Below are 18303 nucleotides of genomic sequence, written 5' to 3' on the forward strand. Positions count from 1 at the left end.
CACATCGAGCTTTATTTCATATGCAAACGGAGAGAGAGATTTTGAATAGTAAGATAAACATGTACTTCTATGCAATCCTTAAATGAAAACAAAGCCAGTGTAATTAGTACATAATATAAATTCGTATGTGGAGAGCGAAGTTGAACGGATGTGCATATTATTGACGGGAAACCTAATTAGTAGCCACATAGGCTAATTGGCTTTTTAAGGAAATCAAATTAACACTTATAACGATAGAGTAATTGCCTCTTTCACGTGTAATATTGGTTTTTGAAATACGAACAGAAATAACCAATAATCTTATTACTTTCCAGATCGTCCTTGTAAATTTTTTCCTGTTAATTATTGTCTGGCAGTGGTTGTGATGGCGTTCTTTTTTACTTGGAAAGAAGTAGGACAATTGTGTATTCTGTTATTGTGTTTTGTGTACTGTGTAAAACAAAGCAGTGTCTTACGGTGAAAGTTATCCTTTTTTTTTTTTTTTGTGCTGCTCGTAAACATCAAGCAGTTCCTCTTCCGATTTAAGAGCCGGTTACTATGAATAATGTTTGTCGTGAATTTAATGACATACACGAGGAGAAGGTAAGTAATATATATCCCCGTGCAACGTTTCCAGTATTCACGTTCTGTCGTCAGGATTGTCTCCGTGCAGTATTTTTTATTGTTTCCGTAAGATATTTTCCTTCAACGTTCCTGTTAGGTTCAACCAGCAGCATGTTTCAAGAGGCTGTTGTTCTTAGATGCATACTCAATGTAAATCAGACACGCACGTAGTAAAATATGCTGCTCTCGAAAAGTTTCAAGCTCCAGATTTTTTAACGTTATAACATGCTCATTACGTTACAGTTTTTCTTTATTTTTCAGTTATAATCAAGATTAAGGAACATTGTTGTTTATAAAAACTCAGTCTGGATTTCGAAATTCGGAGTGTAGAAATAAGTTCTGAGTAGTACTTCGTAACGATCAAATGGGACATGACAGTTTTATTGCAGTACTATATTAATTATATAGTATTGCAACACGTTGCTATTAAAGCCCGAAAGATGAAATAAATGACATAATTATATGACATTGAAGAGTGAATCATTTCGTTCAGTGGCGTACGCAAAAGAGATTCCTCGGTTTACCCCCTTCGCCAACAAGATAAAGAAATATACACATTTACCATATTAAGATTTGCATTCAAGAATTGTGCGTGTTCTGAAATGATATGAGCTGGATTGCTTGAACTTTCCTCCTTGATTTAATTTTGTGCACGCCACTGCTTTCGTTGAATATTGCAATTATCGCACTCCAGTGAATGTTGTTTAAATACAGTAAATCAGAAAAATTACTTTGACGTGAGGTGAAAGGATCCCTGGTCTTGGGTTATGATTAAATTGTAAGAAGGTGGGTATATTCTACTGCTGCTATGAGAAGAGCAAATCCATGCAAATATTGAGTTCTTTTTACCGCCATTTCAAGACAGTTTCTTTTCTTCTTACGTACGAAACTAGAGAAAATTCTTTAGAATCTTTTACACTGCATTAAATATCATTGATAACATAATTATATTCATTACTAGCCTTCGGCTGGCTGGAAACTTTGCCCGCTAGACTTCCGCATTTGCTCGGCCTACGGCCTAGAACCTCATATTTCTCTATCTGCTTCGCATGTCAGGAATACGTGTATGGTATTATTCTTTGGGAATCGTCCCCACCCCCTTCTTTCGTTAATTTTCGAAACCGCTGTAACATATACCTACTTTTGAATAAGAAGTTTGTATATCAAATTTTATATCCCTAACATGTCTAATCTTCAGGGATTCGGAGATTTACTATAATTTTTGCCGCTCTTATTTTCCTCTTTTCCTCTTCGAATTTCCAAAAACCTTCCCTTAATGGCAGCTTACATCACAAATTCTATGCACTGTCAAAATTTAAAGTTTCTCTGGCTTAAACGATTTGGCCTGTGTCTATGAGTCACACTCAGGGTTTCTTTTATATATAGATAACGTACTTGAAATACAGACATTTAAAGTTTCGGGAATTACGCGTATCTGTACGCGAGTTACACAAGTCGTCTTGTGCATTAACATTTTCTTTCCGTGAAATATTTTCATACTGGAATTCAAGAACAAAATTCTTTATCAAGCAATTCCTTGCCTTTGGTTTCTGTATATTGAAGGCAGCTATGCGTAATGTCTACACGCAACCAGGTAGAAAGAGTAAAAGCCTCGTGATTTTGCTAATTAGTGGAAGGCGTTGGTTTGAGTGGCTTTCTGTTCATTCGTTAGCATTAAGATCGATGAATATAGGTTACGATTTACCTCATGCACTTCGTAGAATATATATTTAAGCTTCAAAAGCAGCACGCAACAAAAGATAAATATCTTCTTCATCTCCGTTAAGGCAAAACAATTTCTTTTATTGTAGTCATTGTTATGGACATCAAAACTTCAATATTTGCATGAAAGTGTTAGATAGTTTGTGTATTCGATTAAAACAAATCTAAGCATGCTAAATAAATTGAGTAAGCGAGTTACCTACAGCCTTTGTTGCCTTATATAGCAATCCAAATTACGATGTTCTGGTTCTCGTACAGTCATGTTCGAAAATAGATTCGCACTCGTAAGTTCAGTTGCGTTATTATTCCCAGGTGAATAGATTAATTTATGTGATGTAAAGAAAATGAAAGTTAGGTTAAGATAGAGAGGACTTTGCTATAATTAGTTAATTTAGTCAGAAATGGAAAGAAAGTTGACGAAGAAACAACTTTTTTAACATTGATGTTGAATATACTATACTTGCAAATGAGATGTTAAATACGTTTAAAATTATTACAGAAATAATACTGGTTTTTATACTGGCAAATTAGGAAGATAGATTTACCAGTTAGCAGAAAAAAGGGTAATATAAGAAAGAGTACGATTGTAGAATACATGTACAGTCTTCTTCACAGTAGCCTTCTGCTTGGATTTTCTCGTTTCTTGCCATTTTTTTTTTCATTCCTCCATTTCGTGCATAACCATGGAAAGTAAAACTAAAAATATTTCATTTTTCTTTACATTAGTTTAATTCTGAATTTTCCGTGCAGTCATATTATTATTTTACCAATTGCTTCTAAGGTTTCAAATATGAAAATTTTATAGAATTTAGTGTACTCACGGTGTTGTTATGGACCTTCATGTGTAACCATTTTAATATTAGTTCCGTTCATATTAAATTTTGTGTTGAATTTTTTCCTATAGTTTACCACTCAATATATATTAGTGGAAACTTATTTAGGAACAACCAGTATACGGAGGTTTAAAAAAAAGTCCTCTTTCCCTACGTTTCAGTATCGCAGAGAGTAATATCATTGTAATTTTAGGTTATTTAGTATGCACTATAATTGAACACTTACACATACCATGTATCCAGTGGATTTTCTGTGTGGTCCATTGTGCTCTAGATACAGATATGTTCTTCTCTGTGCCCTCATGTTACGGAGCATCTGAGGAGTTCTCATTCGAAGACCTTCCTCCATATTTCTGTGCAATTTCATCTTCCCTGTACCGACGATGGGACTCGTGAGTTGAGTATTTCCCACAGTGAGTTGTCTGGTGTTGAGGTCCCTTCTTCGTGAGGGTCATTTCATGAAGTCCAATTCTGCAGCTGGAAATTCTTAGGGAAATCAATCACCCAAAGAGCAATGTGGATTGGAACTCCGTCCTGCTGTATTCACACATGATCCATGATTCCCTTTTCTTGCAGCTGAGACATTAACCACGTTTGTAACGTGTCTAAATTAGGGATGGGCAAAACCGGTTTTTATAAAAACCGAAACCCGAAAAACCGACATTTCGGTTTTCTCCAAAACCGGTTCGGTTGAAGAAAACCGAAACCGGATCAGGTGAAAAACCGAACCGGTTTTGGAGAAAAGCGATAACCGGTTTTGAAGAAAACCGAAACCGGTTTTTGGAGAAAACCGAAAACCGAAAAGCCGGTTTTTGTGCCCACCACTAGTCTAAATAAGGATCGTGATGTCGTCCCTGCTCATACCATAAATTCATAACATACGGGTTTGTTTGCACGTAATGTGGGTTTTCTTTAGACCAGAAAACCAGACACCCTGTACGTCATCCAATAAATTCGCACCATGAGCTGCTGTAGAAAGCAGGCTAATTGTAGAATCTGCATAGGGCATAGTGCTGTAGTTTGAAGATTGTCGGATAGTGCAGTTCTATGCTTCTGCAATGTAATTGCCAAGACGAGTCCAGCGAACGCCTCTGCAGTGGCGTGTCTTTGAGTTGGCTGTATAGTGGAATACAAGAGGATGGATGGGCCGCGTGGGTCGAGGCGTGTCACTGATGGTATACATGACGACAGGCAGAGAGTTTATACAACAGACGTGCCTCGTGACATATCGCGGAACACGTCTTCGGCAGTGCAGTCACATCGATCAAGATCCCATATGAGTGCACGAATACCAAACAATTGGTTATTTTGCATAGATATACACTTCCGTGTTCCTTTTTTCTGTATTGCTCCTGTACATAGCTGGAAACGTCGTCGGTGGTGTCAGAAGAGACTACAAATGGCAGCGATGAGCTCGGACAGTGACGGCTGTGTGTGTGTGTCCGCAGACGTGCAAATGAGCCAGATAATTCAGCATGTCTTCATATTCACCATATAGAACTCACACCTGGCATTTGTTGTAACGATATTGAGTTACACGTTCCAATCGCCTTTGTGACATGACTAATGTATATCCGATCTGATTAATTCATGACATCAACCCTGTCTTCCAGCTTTATGTGGACCCTAAATGGGATCCCGTATTATAGCAGGTATCACGCGTCTCCATATTGCTAGGGAATCCAATGTGCTGTAGTCAGTGTATGACTTTGCCCTAGCGTCCTAAGTTCTCATACGTAAGCCCTATCGACCACATGTGGAACATGGAAACATGACATCTGACCAGCAGTCGGGCTTCGGCAGTTCTACCATCGCCCAGCTACGCAAACATTACAGCGAGCATGGGATGCCACACCTTAGTCATTCAGTGTCTGTACAACTGGCTACCTGCCCAGACAGTTTCTTGTGTATTCATTCGAGGTGACTTAGCGCGTTATTAAGCTTGAGTATTGTATGCTTTGGAATGCTTTGTGCCGGCTCCATGGTCGGTATATTTGAGTCATCTTGTATGTCAGTATGTTGCGTACCATATTTGGGCCGGATCCGTGAATTCCTATTGGTTGTTCTTAAATGCATATAGGTAAAAATGTAACAGTTAAATGTTGGTAACAATATTAGTCGTGAGTACGATAGCTATGTATCTGAAACTGTACGACAGACACAGAGTATCAAATCTGATGGAACGTTAGAATTTAGTGTAACTTATAATTTATTCGTAAATGGATTTTTGCGACTTTGCTTCTGCTAATACTGTATATTTGTTTAAGTCTAGATCTTGCCCCTGAACCTGTCCAATTTCAAACTTGAACTATGGTGTTGTAAATTAGTATAGTACACAGGTTTTGAGTTTAACAATCCCGAAATGAATTTCAAAGATGTGTCAGCAATAAATCGTGTCTTGGTTAAAGGTAATATTGAAAATGTCAGTCCAGCATAAAGATAATCTATTACAGTCAAATAAATCCAATTGCAGATTTCACCTCTTCATTTGTTTTCAGTCCTCAGTTTTGACAGATTTCAAGGAATCTTTATTGATTGTCTTCAAGAAACTAAAAACTGATATTAAAATTGAACGAGCTATTATATTGAATTTCTGATTACACCATTTTGTGCTTAAGATATTGAAATTCCTAGTTTCCTATTTCGTTTCACGTCTTTAAATAACAGTGCTAGTTTAATGATTTCTATTGATGTGAAAGTACATCTGAGATGAAATGGAATTTCCCTTCTCCCTTAAAACTGCCCTAATACGGAGTTGTCTCGGCCTTGCAGTGGTGTAGAAGCGCATGTGTTCGATCGATAGGCCGTCGTGCTTGTTGCTGATCATTGTGTAGGGGCAGTGCGGATTGGGAAGGTTTGAGGGAAGGATAGTTTTCCAGTTAGCGGAGTGGAGGAAAGGTCAGGGTCATCTGAGGCAACGGGAGATTGGACTGCGTTTGGACTCGGAACACATTGTACAATATGGTGGGAGAGTAGACTGATAAATTAGGCTATTTGGTAGGCTTTAAAGAATTATTTCTGTTAGAAAAGTATACATATGGTGATTGGGTGAGAGTGTATATATCTGTATGTGTGTGTGTGTGGGGGGGGGGGGGAGGTGCTCACACTCGAAAACCTTGAACTTGTAAATAGAGAAAGGATTGCTATATATATATTTTAAAAACATAAATTTAACTTATCCATGTTATTTAATATACAGCTATAGACTCGGACTGTTAATTCTTCGAATATCTATTATTCAAAACTGTATTTAATTTCATCAGTACTGCTGAAATTTTGTATCCCGACATTGAAACATAATGCAGTATCTTTTTTTTTTTTTTTTTTCCATCAATGTTTAGAAGAAACTTAAGCTGAATTTATCTTCAAACTTTAAATGAGCTGATTCATACCAGGATGTTAACTTACACTAGAGAGGATTCTTTTTAATTGTGAAATCTTTAGTGTCAAATGTTGGTTTTAAAAACGTTTATCCAAATTTTACAATAGTGCACTTCGTAAAATTTCTTCTGATACTCGTTCTACGTGTTCTTTAATAATCTACCTTGCCTTAACGGGTTTTTTCGTTTACTGTGGCGTGAGTTCAAATTGGAGAGCCTCTTAGCATGAAAGGTGCTTCGAGTTTGTATGTCAAGTGAACCCTCTTAATGTCGCAGTTTATGTGCGTTTTTATAGTGATTCACTCTTGAAAGCGCCATCCGAATATATCTTCAGTGTGTAAAGCTGATAAATCTTGCCTATAACTGTGAGTATAAGAGTAAGACGTCTGTATTCAGCTTGAATTCGTGAACTTATTACAGAACACCTAGAAACTTCCGCGTTTTATTTTTGTTATTACAGTAAGTTATAAATCTTCTAGTTCCCGAGTATTCTCGATAAGCCATTCAAATGATTTGTGTATTGTACTTACATTGTTTCATTAGGTGTTTCATAATGAACCGTCTTATTCTTATTGAAATGAATATAAGTGTAAAGAGAGGGAGGAAAAAATGTTGACTGGAATCGAACGTCCGTTGCCAGTACCGAGACTGTGCAGTACGGGATTTACCACTTAACGATGGTGACTACCTACGCCATCTTGCTTTTTTAGCGCATTATTTTATATGGAAAAGTGTTTTCTTTGAAATGAAATGAAGTGGAAATGCAATAACGTGATTTTACTGATCTGTTCAAGTCTAGCTAATGTCCCTTATTTCTTCAACTGGAGGGAGGGGAGGCATGATGGCTCAGTGGTAGAGGGTTTATCTCTAGTGCGTGGTGTTCCTGGTTCGATCCCCGGCCAGGTAAGTTTGTGGTGGACATCGTATCCATGCGTTTTCTTAGGGTCCTCCCGTTTCTTCGCACTTCTCATTCCACCAATTCTTGCATCATCATTCACTTGCCTTAATCATCGTTCTCTCTTAGTCTCAGGAGCATAATTGTGAGATGTTAAACTGAAAGATTTCCTTGCTTTTTCAAAATGAACTTTCATTGCTTTTAAATTTAATATTACTTCAATTGAATTTAATTATATATTAAAATGCTAGGTTTATATGTTTGTGGTTAAGAAAAGTTTATATGTTTGTGGTCAGTTTCTTTCGACAATGAGATCTCGAAAGCCACAAGCTATAGAAACGAGCCGTTTACGCTAATCGATTGCAAATTTTGTGTAATTTTCCAGTTCTATTTCAATTTTTTTTTTTTTTTTTTAAAAAATCTAGTCCACATTTTAGACATCGTTTTTATCCTATTAGTGCCACTAGGACGTTAAAGTTGATACCCTTGTGAAAGGCAACCAGTAGAGGAGCTGCGTATAGCGGGTTGACCGACATTTCAGCTTATCTGAATGACAAAACCTATTGCATCTTGGCAACTTCGAAGGCTTGAAGACCCACAATAAGGCATATTCGGATATTACATTATAAGAACAAAATATTTGCATTTTTTAATCATCTATCTCTTATGCAAGTTTGCCACAAACTCACCTGAAAGCCTTCCTGTCTTTTCTGTCTGTAAATGGACTTCTACAGATATAGTGAGAACCTGGGAGGAAATTCACATTCATATTAGAACGGTGCGCAGCGCAGGTTTAGCTAGTTAAATATTAAAATTGTAAGAAAGAAAATTTAATTTTCGTAAAACAAAGGATATTTAACTAATTTGAAAAATAAATCAGTGAAATAATTTCTCATATATATATATCAATAGAATTAAAAACAAAGATGGCGGAAATATTCAACGCCGTTAAAGTGGCATTCAAACCTCCGTTTTTTTTTTCCCTTCGATTCTCAGTACTACCCACCAGAGATCGAACTCGGGGCGACGCGCGCAGAAAGCGTGTTGTCTCTTGATAACGAAAGGTTATATAGAGAAAAGCCTTTTCTTAGGCTGCTTGCAGAATTTCAAGTTCACTTTATAATATTCATAGTTACTAGATTATATTGAGATGGGCGTGTCCCTGTGCATACTTGATGTTATAGTGAAAAATTTTGGAGCAGACGGATAAATATTAGATTGGATTAAGTTTAGCGGTCCCTTCCGCAGCGAGACTATATGAGATGTAGATCTAGAGCTTAACGTAAGATCCGAATCGCATGAGCTTCCTCGGAGAATCAACCCGGGTCTCCCACACTAAAGGCGCGTACGCTATTCACCTAGCCGCATGGGAGCTCTGAATGACGAATGTTAAATTATATATGGGAAAAAGGGTGTATAGACACTTGAAACTCATATATTCATTTATTTTCCATGCATTCCTTTATATTAATACCGGTACAGGATAAGTAAGAAACGTTTAGTAATTCAAAACTTAGGATGTTATTATGTAAAATTAGCTGAATATACCCATTCTTCGCATGGGTCCTATAAAATATCTCTGTAAACAAACTGAACAACGAAAAGACATATCGGTCATTTTCTACAACTTTTACATATCCCGGTAAACGCCTCTGATAACTATTTTTTTTTCAGTACTAAAACCTTCATTACTTTTTAGTTTTGTAGAAACTTTAAAAAATGAAATTAAATTTGTAGTTTTACATCTCGGGAATGAGTAAGGCGAGTGAATAATTATGAAATGATTAATGAAATGATAATGAGGGTGCAAAGTCTCGGACATGACTGATGTCCGCCACTCGCAATGACCTGGGATCAAACCAGAGACCCCTCGCAGCAGGGTTGAGTGCTCGTGTGCAAACTGGAATCAAAATAATGACTGTGCTGCGTGATCCCTGTTCCATTAAAATAGCATAGTCGTGTGAAGTATTATTTCATTCGTTGTTCGTCTACATCAAGTCAGAACTTTAAGTTTTCAGCTTTCTTGAGAGGATCCAATTTAAAGCAGTATGGAGGATGATAGAACGGGAATCGTATCGATTTTACTGTCTGCCTTGCTTTAAAGCATGTATTCCCTGTGAGTCATGGTTCTGGAAGTTTCTTTCTCTTCAAAGCCTGTTTCATGTGAATTGGAACTTGTATATTTCTGGTAGCGAGAAGGATATAGACGGTAAGATAGTGGTTAAAAGTCTAGGCTTATTTCGTGCTTCGAAGCCCCACTGGAGCTTGCTCTTCCGTGTCACGGCATTCTAATTTGCCGGTACCCCTGCCATCACGCAAACCTGAGATAGCTTATAGAGTGAATGATTAAGTAGCAAATGTCTTTGAATGATTTTCTTACTTCTCCCGCAGATCGCTGTATTTTGGATTTTTTTCATGCCTAGTTGCCAAGAGTTGTAAGGTAAATAAGAAACGGTACCAAAGAGAGGAACTGGATCATTGTATTGTTGCAGTGAATGTGACTTTTTTTCTTTATTTCATTCTTTTTGTGTCTTGTTGTTGATGCAAGTCCCAGGAAGTCGTTGTTAGTAATTCTTTTATTGTTTTCGTGGGCAGAGCACAGCAAATATCTCTCACAGTGCTAGGATCATATGTAACACAACGCAAAGGGCTAGTCTCCACAGACTGAGCTGCTTTCGTGGGTTGTCGAACCGGCCTTTCTTCCCACACATTTTCCCATAATCTTGACGTGTGAAAGGGAGATACGTGTTGAGTGCAGCAGTTCAGATTTGTCATTGTGCTAGTTAGCTGTAACATGTGGCGATTTTGTTTGATGTATGTAGCTCTTTGCTACACACTACAACGTTTTTTACAGCATAGTTCATAGTTTGTAGTGATAAGTGCCAATTAATTATAGTTTTGTTACAAGTGCATATGGAAAATTGATATACAATATCGGCTAAAATTTCTTCACAGTTCTTTTCCGAAGCATTGTTTGTATGTAGACGATGTAATTTATGCAAAATAAGCAAACATATTAAGACAAATATGGGTTGATGAGAGTAACCATTAAAAATTGTTCAAATAAGAACAAATATTAAGTTCGGAAATGTAAAAATACAAGTTGCTTTGTTTCACGCATACCAATGCCTTTTTTAAATATCAAGATGAAAACTAGAATTCATGCACTAGGTGCAGAATTATTTCAGTGTTTCGCATTTTGGAATAATAAGCAATAACATTTTTGGTGTGTGGTCAAGTTTATTCATCTTAACTGTACGTCCTTTCATTACGCAAGGTTTATGTAAAGTAGTGTTAATGTGAGGAAGAGTGTTCAAGTTTGCCCCCTGTTGTTCCTTGTGTTCCGAGCCCTCGCAGAGTTTGTTGAGTGATAGTGTCAGTATGGTGTTGCAAAAGAACAAACGTCCAAGTTGGAAACCTCCAGCAAAACTGGTATGTACTCTGTATTCAATTATTCTTTTACCTTTTAATTTATCATCATTTATTCTTGAAATTATTCTTCATTCCCATTTTTTATTCATATTTTACAAAAAAAAAATGTTAAAATTAAAAACTAATTTCTGTACGTAATTTCCTAATGCTTACAAAATATTAGTGAAAGAATATTGTTGATGTGCTCCCCAATCGAATTTAATATTACATCATGTGATTTAAGAATGAACTCTAATAATAAACATCTGTTTACAACACTGCTCATTTTTGAAATGACCAGAGAGTAAATGAGATTCCTTACTGGGCGAAAAGAAATTTTACACAATATTTGATATTTTCACAATTACGTGGATAAATTTCAGGATTAGTCCGTCTTTGAAAATTTTTGAAATTGAAAATACGTTTAATAGTGAGTGGACTCTTAGTTCTGAATTATCGTTGATCTTACTGTATAGTCCCCCTTCCCCTACAAATTTAACAACAGTATTTCTAACTTCCTTTATAGCAATACATTTGTAACATTTTCTAAACCTCATTGAACATATTATTTGCAAGATTAGAGGAAGTAGGGAGAAAGAATCACAAGTAATTACTTTTTATTTCATCCTTCATTTGACGGACACTATATATCGTATAAGTTCAACTAAACTCATTCGATCTGAATCAAACTTGGCATTGTGGTAGGCCTTGATCTGCCATACGAGCTTGTGAAATAATATGGTGTGCAGTTCTTAAGATTTAGTGTGTTTGTAGAGTGAGTAATATAGATTATTTGTAGAGTGAATAATTCATATTCGAATAATACTTCAAAAAATATTCGGATAACGAGTACTTATTCGAACCGTTATTCGGATAACGAATAATTATTCAAATAATTGTTGGAATGTTAAGTACGAATATTCAAATAATGGAAAATAAATTGCTCGAATAATGGGGAAATAAATTGTTCGAATAACAAATATTCAAAAAATGGAAAACAAATTGTTCGAATAAAGAATATTCAAATAATGGAAAATAAATTATTCGAATAATGGAAAATATTCAAATAACGAATATTCAAAAAATGTGAAAAATAATTATTCGAATAATGGAAAACAAATTCTTCGAATAACGAATATTCAAAAAAATGGGAAGTAAGTTATTCGAATTACGAATATTCGAATAATGCAGTGTGTCCGAATAACGAATATTCAAATAATGGAAAATGTTCGAATAACGAATATTCGAATAATGGAAAATGAATTATTCGAATAATGGAAAATAAATTGTTCGAATAACGAATATTCGAATAATGGGAAATTAATTATTCGAATAATTTTACGGTACTAATCGGGCGGATAGGGTTAATGACAAATAGATCAAAAAGGAGAAAGATGTCAACATAGAAAGGCTCTGTGTAGTGTAAATTGTTTCGGTTTAAACTTGCACTAAATATAATAGTCAAGCGAATTATCCAAGATAAAGATTTTAAGTAAATCTGAGACGAGTTGGTAACTTCAGGAGTTAATAACTTAATATAAAAATTCAAGCTTTGAAACTCGTATTGAATGATGTTTTATCTTTACAAATGAAAAAAAAATCAGAATATTGAATGTTTTCCCTCTGAAACTATAGTAGCATTAGGTTTTAATTTACTTTTCCGGGTAATTGTTTAATTAAATATTCTCAGTGTTACGAATATGAGTAAACTTGAACAAAATATTTATTATTATTATTATTAATAATAATATGACTTTTCTATTGTGTAATTCACTTGAAAACACTTTTTTTTTTTTTTTTTTAGTAATTCTTTACCAGTATCAAATTTTGACAAATGTATAGTAAGAAAACATGGTAATGAGGTAACGTCAAAATTGGAGAAAAGATAGTAGCTAAAAGTCACGCTAGTTCAAGATTGGAGAAAATACAGTAGCTGTGAAAGTCATACAAGTTGAATGAAACAAATGTTAAGTTTAGATGATCGAAATGAGTTTGTTACCTTGACATAAGAATTAAATTGAAGTGGAGATTTTCTTTTCTACTCTTTTATCAACATCCATTCTTAGGGTGACTACTTAAGTCAGAAAATACTTGAATCAAAGTTGTTAGATAATGATATATTACTTTGTTCTTCCAATTTATTTACCATCTTCATGTAGGTGGTAGGCCTATTTTAAATGTGTATTCATCTTCGTTCTATACGCAAACATGAAAAACACAATAGAACATGAGGTAAACTGGAGTGGAGAGGATAGAGGAAAAATTATAGATACGTATATCCAGTGATTAATTTAGACTCTTCCATCTGAGGGAGAATATGAGCCCTCGGGAAACCTGATTATCTCGAACGTGTTTGTGCTTTTAGATTAATTCAAATTTGTGAAATTTATCTGTGGTAGAAATTTTCCCGAATTTCCCTTAATTTATCCCTGTATGTATCAAATGTGAGAGCTTTGCCTCAAGGCATTTAATGTGTTAATAATTACAAGTTCGATACAGTTAGCAACAGAGAATCAAAAATAACGGCAGAAATAGAAAGAATAATACATTGTGGATAATGAAATAGTAAATCTTTCCTTTTGTGACCAAGTCCCGGGTTCGGTTCACGAGCATTGGTACAAACCCACATACTGATTTGAATTTCAACTTCAGAGCCAAAAATGGATGGTAAAGCTCCAAATGATTAATCAGTCATATAATGTTACAAATTAAATATGATAGAGAAGTTACACATTAATTAAACAGAAGAAAATAATAGTGACACATTGCCTATCAGTGTTACAGCAACATACGTAATGCATTTTGGATATACTTTATAATACATGTAGTTTGACCTAAATTCCTTGAGGGAACAATAAGAATTAGAGAACAGTGTTCTAATTCATTGGTTGGAATTTGATTGAAGTGTTTCTAATAAATTCGTAATTGCATCGGTAATAGTTAACGCTTTCCTGAAACAAATTATTTCATTTGGCGGACTGGAGCGTACTTCAACCTAAAACCAATTTAACTAACCTAAAGTATTAGCTTTATCATCTCGATTTCTTGCTAACCACTTGCAGATTTCGATGCCCACCATAGGTTCATATAATCTGAGATAAACACACAATCCGTCATACCAGAAGTAAATTATCTGTGGCGCCCTTTCCGTCCACAGTTGGTATAACTGGTTAGGACGTACTACTGTCTTTCAGATATTTTCTTAGGTTTCCACACTTGTCGAACCTGATCTGACTGATCAAGTATGTGGTGCTGTGCAGACACCTGATAATCTCTTGCAATCATTTTCTTGTACGGTTTGAAAAGGGACAGCAGTCATTAATAAGTTTCGGAGGATTTACCTACACAGTGGTTCCAGCCATCTTAGGCCTGTATCCAATTGAGTAGTCTGTTATTCAGACAAGATAAATGTGCTGAAATTTTATCATAGACTTTTGTATAGCCACAGTTCTCAATAGTTAGAAACCATATAGGCATAATCATGTACTGACAATACTCTGTAAGGTGTCCACTTGGGACATTTTGTCATTATCTGTAGAGGGAAAGATGGTCTACTTACGTCTGACTATTTTCCCACTGTATTTAATTTAAAATGTAATTACAATATTAGGAACTATGATTGAATATTAATTGTATCTAAACGAGTAATATTAAATACAAGCGGCTATTCATTGAAGAAATTTTGTCGTAACTGTTTGCAAAGGAGTATCTGAAACTAATGAACCTCTTTGAATTCATAAAATCTATTTAAAACACTTCAATTAGGTTTCCTTCTACTTTTTTTTCTGTGTGTGTGTCAGTATGTCGAAGTTGATATGAGTACTCGTATACTGTTGCATAGAAGTTTGATACGTGATTTTTGAAACACTTTCCATTTTTTTTAAATGACCAGATTCATCACTACATTTATTATTTACTTTTGCTTTTAAAAGTAGAATAATTTTAGATATCAGTGAATCTATAAATAACCTTGGTTCCGTATTTTAATTTTTAAAGGGGTAGCTGGAGAGTGATAAAAGGAAATGGTCTTGCCTTGTGACTAGTAAAAACCACTTGCACGTAGTTGCCGTTTTGCTCAACGTGTGGCGCTGTAATTCATTTTGTTGTAGTGTTGTATTCGTTCCGCGTGATAAAATCAGTTTCGATGAGAAAACGTAGGATTGATAACGTACGAATTCTTTTTAATAAAATAATATAACGAATAATCTAATATAAATAAAATGAGTTTGTTTCTGTGTTTGTTTGTTTGCCTGTCTGTCTGTGTGCGGCCTGAGGACCAGACAAGTGGACCGAGAGTTACCAAATTTTGGCCCAGGCCCCAGATCAAGACGAAACCCTTTTTTCAAATTTCGAACCAGGTGGGTCTCACGGGGGGCATTTACCGGAACCGGCTTGGAACCAGACAAATTGACCGAGAGTTACCAAATTTTAGTCACGAATACCTTGGTCCAGGCTCCAGACCAGAGTTAAACGTTTTTGTCAAAATTTGAACCAGGGGGCGTTTACCGGGACATGTAAAAGTAGTAGAAAATGGCCGATATTAGTGTCGAATTCATAGTTTTCGCGGTCGCTGAAATCAATGGTGAAACTCCGATCGCATTAACTTCCAAATTCACGCTATGCGGCTCCGAGCCGGGGGTCACCGGGAAGGTGGGTAATGAGATACCGAGACACATAAAAGTAACCCAAAATGACCGATATTAGTATCAAATCCATAGTTTTCGCGGTCGCTAAGATCAATGGTGATACTCCCACAGGCGTTGACTTCCAAATACAGCCCCCGTGCGAAGCATGGGCATATTCAACTAGTTATGAATATTTTCGTCTTTTCGTTGATTATATGCTTCATGGCACTCATCTTTAAGTTATCAATCTCATTTCTCAGTGATCAATATTCTCTTATTCTTCGAAACTGTTCTCTTATTCTTCGAAACCAAAAGTTGTAGCAGTTTTTCTTGTTAACACTGTCTAGGAGGTCTTGACAAGGGCAAACTGACACAGATTTAGTCTCTTCTAGTCAGTAGAACGCAAATTGTTTTAAAGCAGCAGAGAACGTTGAAACTTCTCTCTGCTTCAGAGCTTTAATTCGGTAAAAACCAAGATCAATCGGATAAGAATACCCATTTTGGAACTACACTTCTTTCTTCACTGCTCATTTCACGAAAAGCAGCCATTACAATGTTTTTTGTTCTTCAGGAATAATCAATTCTAGATCTAAAGATAATATATCAAGTTCCGGATATAACGCAAGATCACCGCAGTTCTCCTCCGTTAGTAACACATTTCCTTCCTCCTAGCTGGTCGAATTTATTCTTTACAGAGGTTGATTCATTTAAATTGAGCCGAATTCGGATGTTCCACTTCCTAGAAAATCCCGTGTTTTTACCACCGGTTGTATTCGACCTACCACTTTTTCTTTATTGGAAGAAGATTAAATTCATTTTTATCCTGCAATTTGCAAATACTCCAGAATTTTTTTTTCTTCAGAATGGAAGTCTCTAATGCTATCTTGAGATAATACCACAGATTTTTAAAGTCCTGATAGTGTAACAGTCTTGCCTTGAAATGTTTTATTCAGCAATTCAAGAGCCATAATACAGCTAAGCTAATCTCCATTTTCGAAATTCTGTTTACCTTAATAAACTTCTCTAGAGTTTATATAATATGAATCTGAAATTTTGTATACAGCTCCCGACGAGTTGGGCATAGAGAACGTATTTTCGAAATGTTTGTCAAAGGGATCACATGCAATTTGTTCCTAAATATCATGAATGGGAGGCCAATTAAACATATTGCCAAGTTCATTAGCCCACTGCGTAGTGTTTTTGACTGCGTGATACCACAACTATACTTCGTAATTAATTTAAGTCACATACAATGCAAATGACTATTTTCCGTAATAAGTATAGTTGGGGTATCATGGAGTCCACATGGGGTCCATATCTCCAGGTTTATATAAATAAAAAAAAAATGAAAACATTATGAGATTGCTAGATTTAATTTGGAATTACAGGATGACACATTCTTCCATATTTTTGGTCGGCTCTTATTTTCAACAGCTCTATAAAATTTTTCTCATTATTAAAAAAAAAAAAAAAACAGATTTCAACCTTATCTAACTAATACTTTATTGAACTTACAGTTACTATCAATATATCATTTTATTTAGTTCTGCCTTAAACAAATTAGCAGCAGTATCCGCGGCCCTATCGGTAAAATACGGCCAGTTGGCAGTCGGAGAGATGACAAGGAGAAAATCCCTCTGTACAACCTTATGCAAGCGCAGGGACATGAAGGATTAGTATTCGGGTTATTTTTATAGTCCTACATTCATTTGAAACTAGTATTCGGGCAACTAAGTCATTATATTCTCAGCAAAGTTTGAATCTCCGACACGTACATGAAAAGCAAGTAGTGTGATGTACCGTTGAGGCTAAGTATAGCCCTTTGTATCTTTCTGGTATATAAACGAGCAGTTGAGAAGTGTGGTACAGATAATTGATATGTTACTATGCCTTGCCATTAAAAATTTTAAAATATTTTGGATGATTATTGCTGAGTCATGGATCATGTATGTATATGATTTTCGTTTTCATTTTGTGTTGAAACGAATTAATCTTATTACCGCTTTTGTTCGTAGTAAGTGTCGAAATAATGCAGATCCATGTTGAAAAATCGAGACGCCAGAACACAATTGCCGATATCTGCGGGAAATTAAAAAAAAAGAAAAAGCATTGTGTAGGTTTACTACCCGCATCGGACGTTTGGCAGTGAATGAGTGTATCATTATAGAGATACTCTATACGAATGTTCCTAGGGCTTGATTTGTTTTCAGCCTTGTACTGTTCATTGGGTAGAAAGTTGTTCATGAAATTAGTTGGAAGTCATTATATATGGTATAGTACAATCATCGACAAAAGAAAAAAATCTTATATAATACAGAATAATATAATTACATATACATAGAAATTATTATTTTTTCCAATGCAAAGCCGATATCTTTGATAGTATTTTCCAACCTTGACAGCCGCAATTTGCTTTCTTGCTCATGGATCATCAATTGAACCACGAATTGTGGAATTATTGTCGTGCTGTCTTCTTTAGAGTATCAATAAACTATTGAAAGAAAAGTGAAAACTAAAAATGTAAACTTGGTTTGTTTTGCTATATAATACTTTCCCTTACCAGTAGAACAATATTATATTCAGTAAATGTTGTTATTCCAAGTACTGGATGTGCGATTACTTCGATTAAAATTCTTTTTGTAAATGTATACATAAATTGATTACTGTCTAAAATTACATTTAGAAAATACATTTTAAAAGTTTAAAAATTAAGTCGATATATCAGTTCAATGACAGTTATTCTGTTGTTATATCTGTTGCAAAAGATGTCCAGGCAAACAATTTCACCGTTAGAAAATTATGCTTTCACATCAGCGATAAGGTAACAACTACGC

The 18303-nt window shown here is 35.4% G+C and overlaps 1 protein-coding gene across 3 annotated transcripts in view; it reads left to right on the forward strand.

Moving 5' to 3' along the window:
• Nucleotides 1-18303, forward strand: part of GckIII (Germinal centre kinase III) — a 181088-nt gene that overhangs the window by 47868 nt on the left and 114917 nt on the right. The window contains exons 1-2 of one of the 3 annotated variants that reach the window (XM_081768502.1): nucleotides 6014-6155; nucleotides 10711-10865. The exons of the other annotated variants lie outside the window; for them this stretch is intronic. Of the exons in view, the coding sequence (XP_081624628.1) occupies nucleotides 10815-10865 (51 nt within the window). The 5' untranslated portion in view covers nucleotides 6014-6155; nucleotides 10711-10814. Of the gene's footprint in view, nucleotides 1-6013; nucleotides 6156-10710; nucleotides 10866-18303 lie in introns of those variants that run through there. 3 annotated transcript variants of the gene reach the window in all.

This window comes from Thermobia domestica, chromosome 8, assembly GCF_964235325.1.
Source record: "Thermobia domestica chromosome 8, izTheDome1.hap1.1, whole genome shotgun sequence".
NCBI lineage: Eukaryota > Metazoa > Arthropoda > Insecta > Zygentoma > Lepismatidae > Thermobia > Thermobia domestica.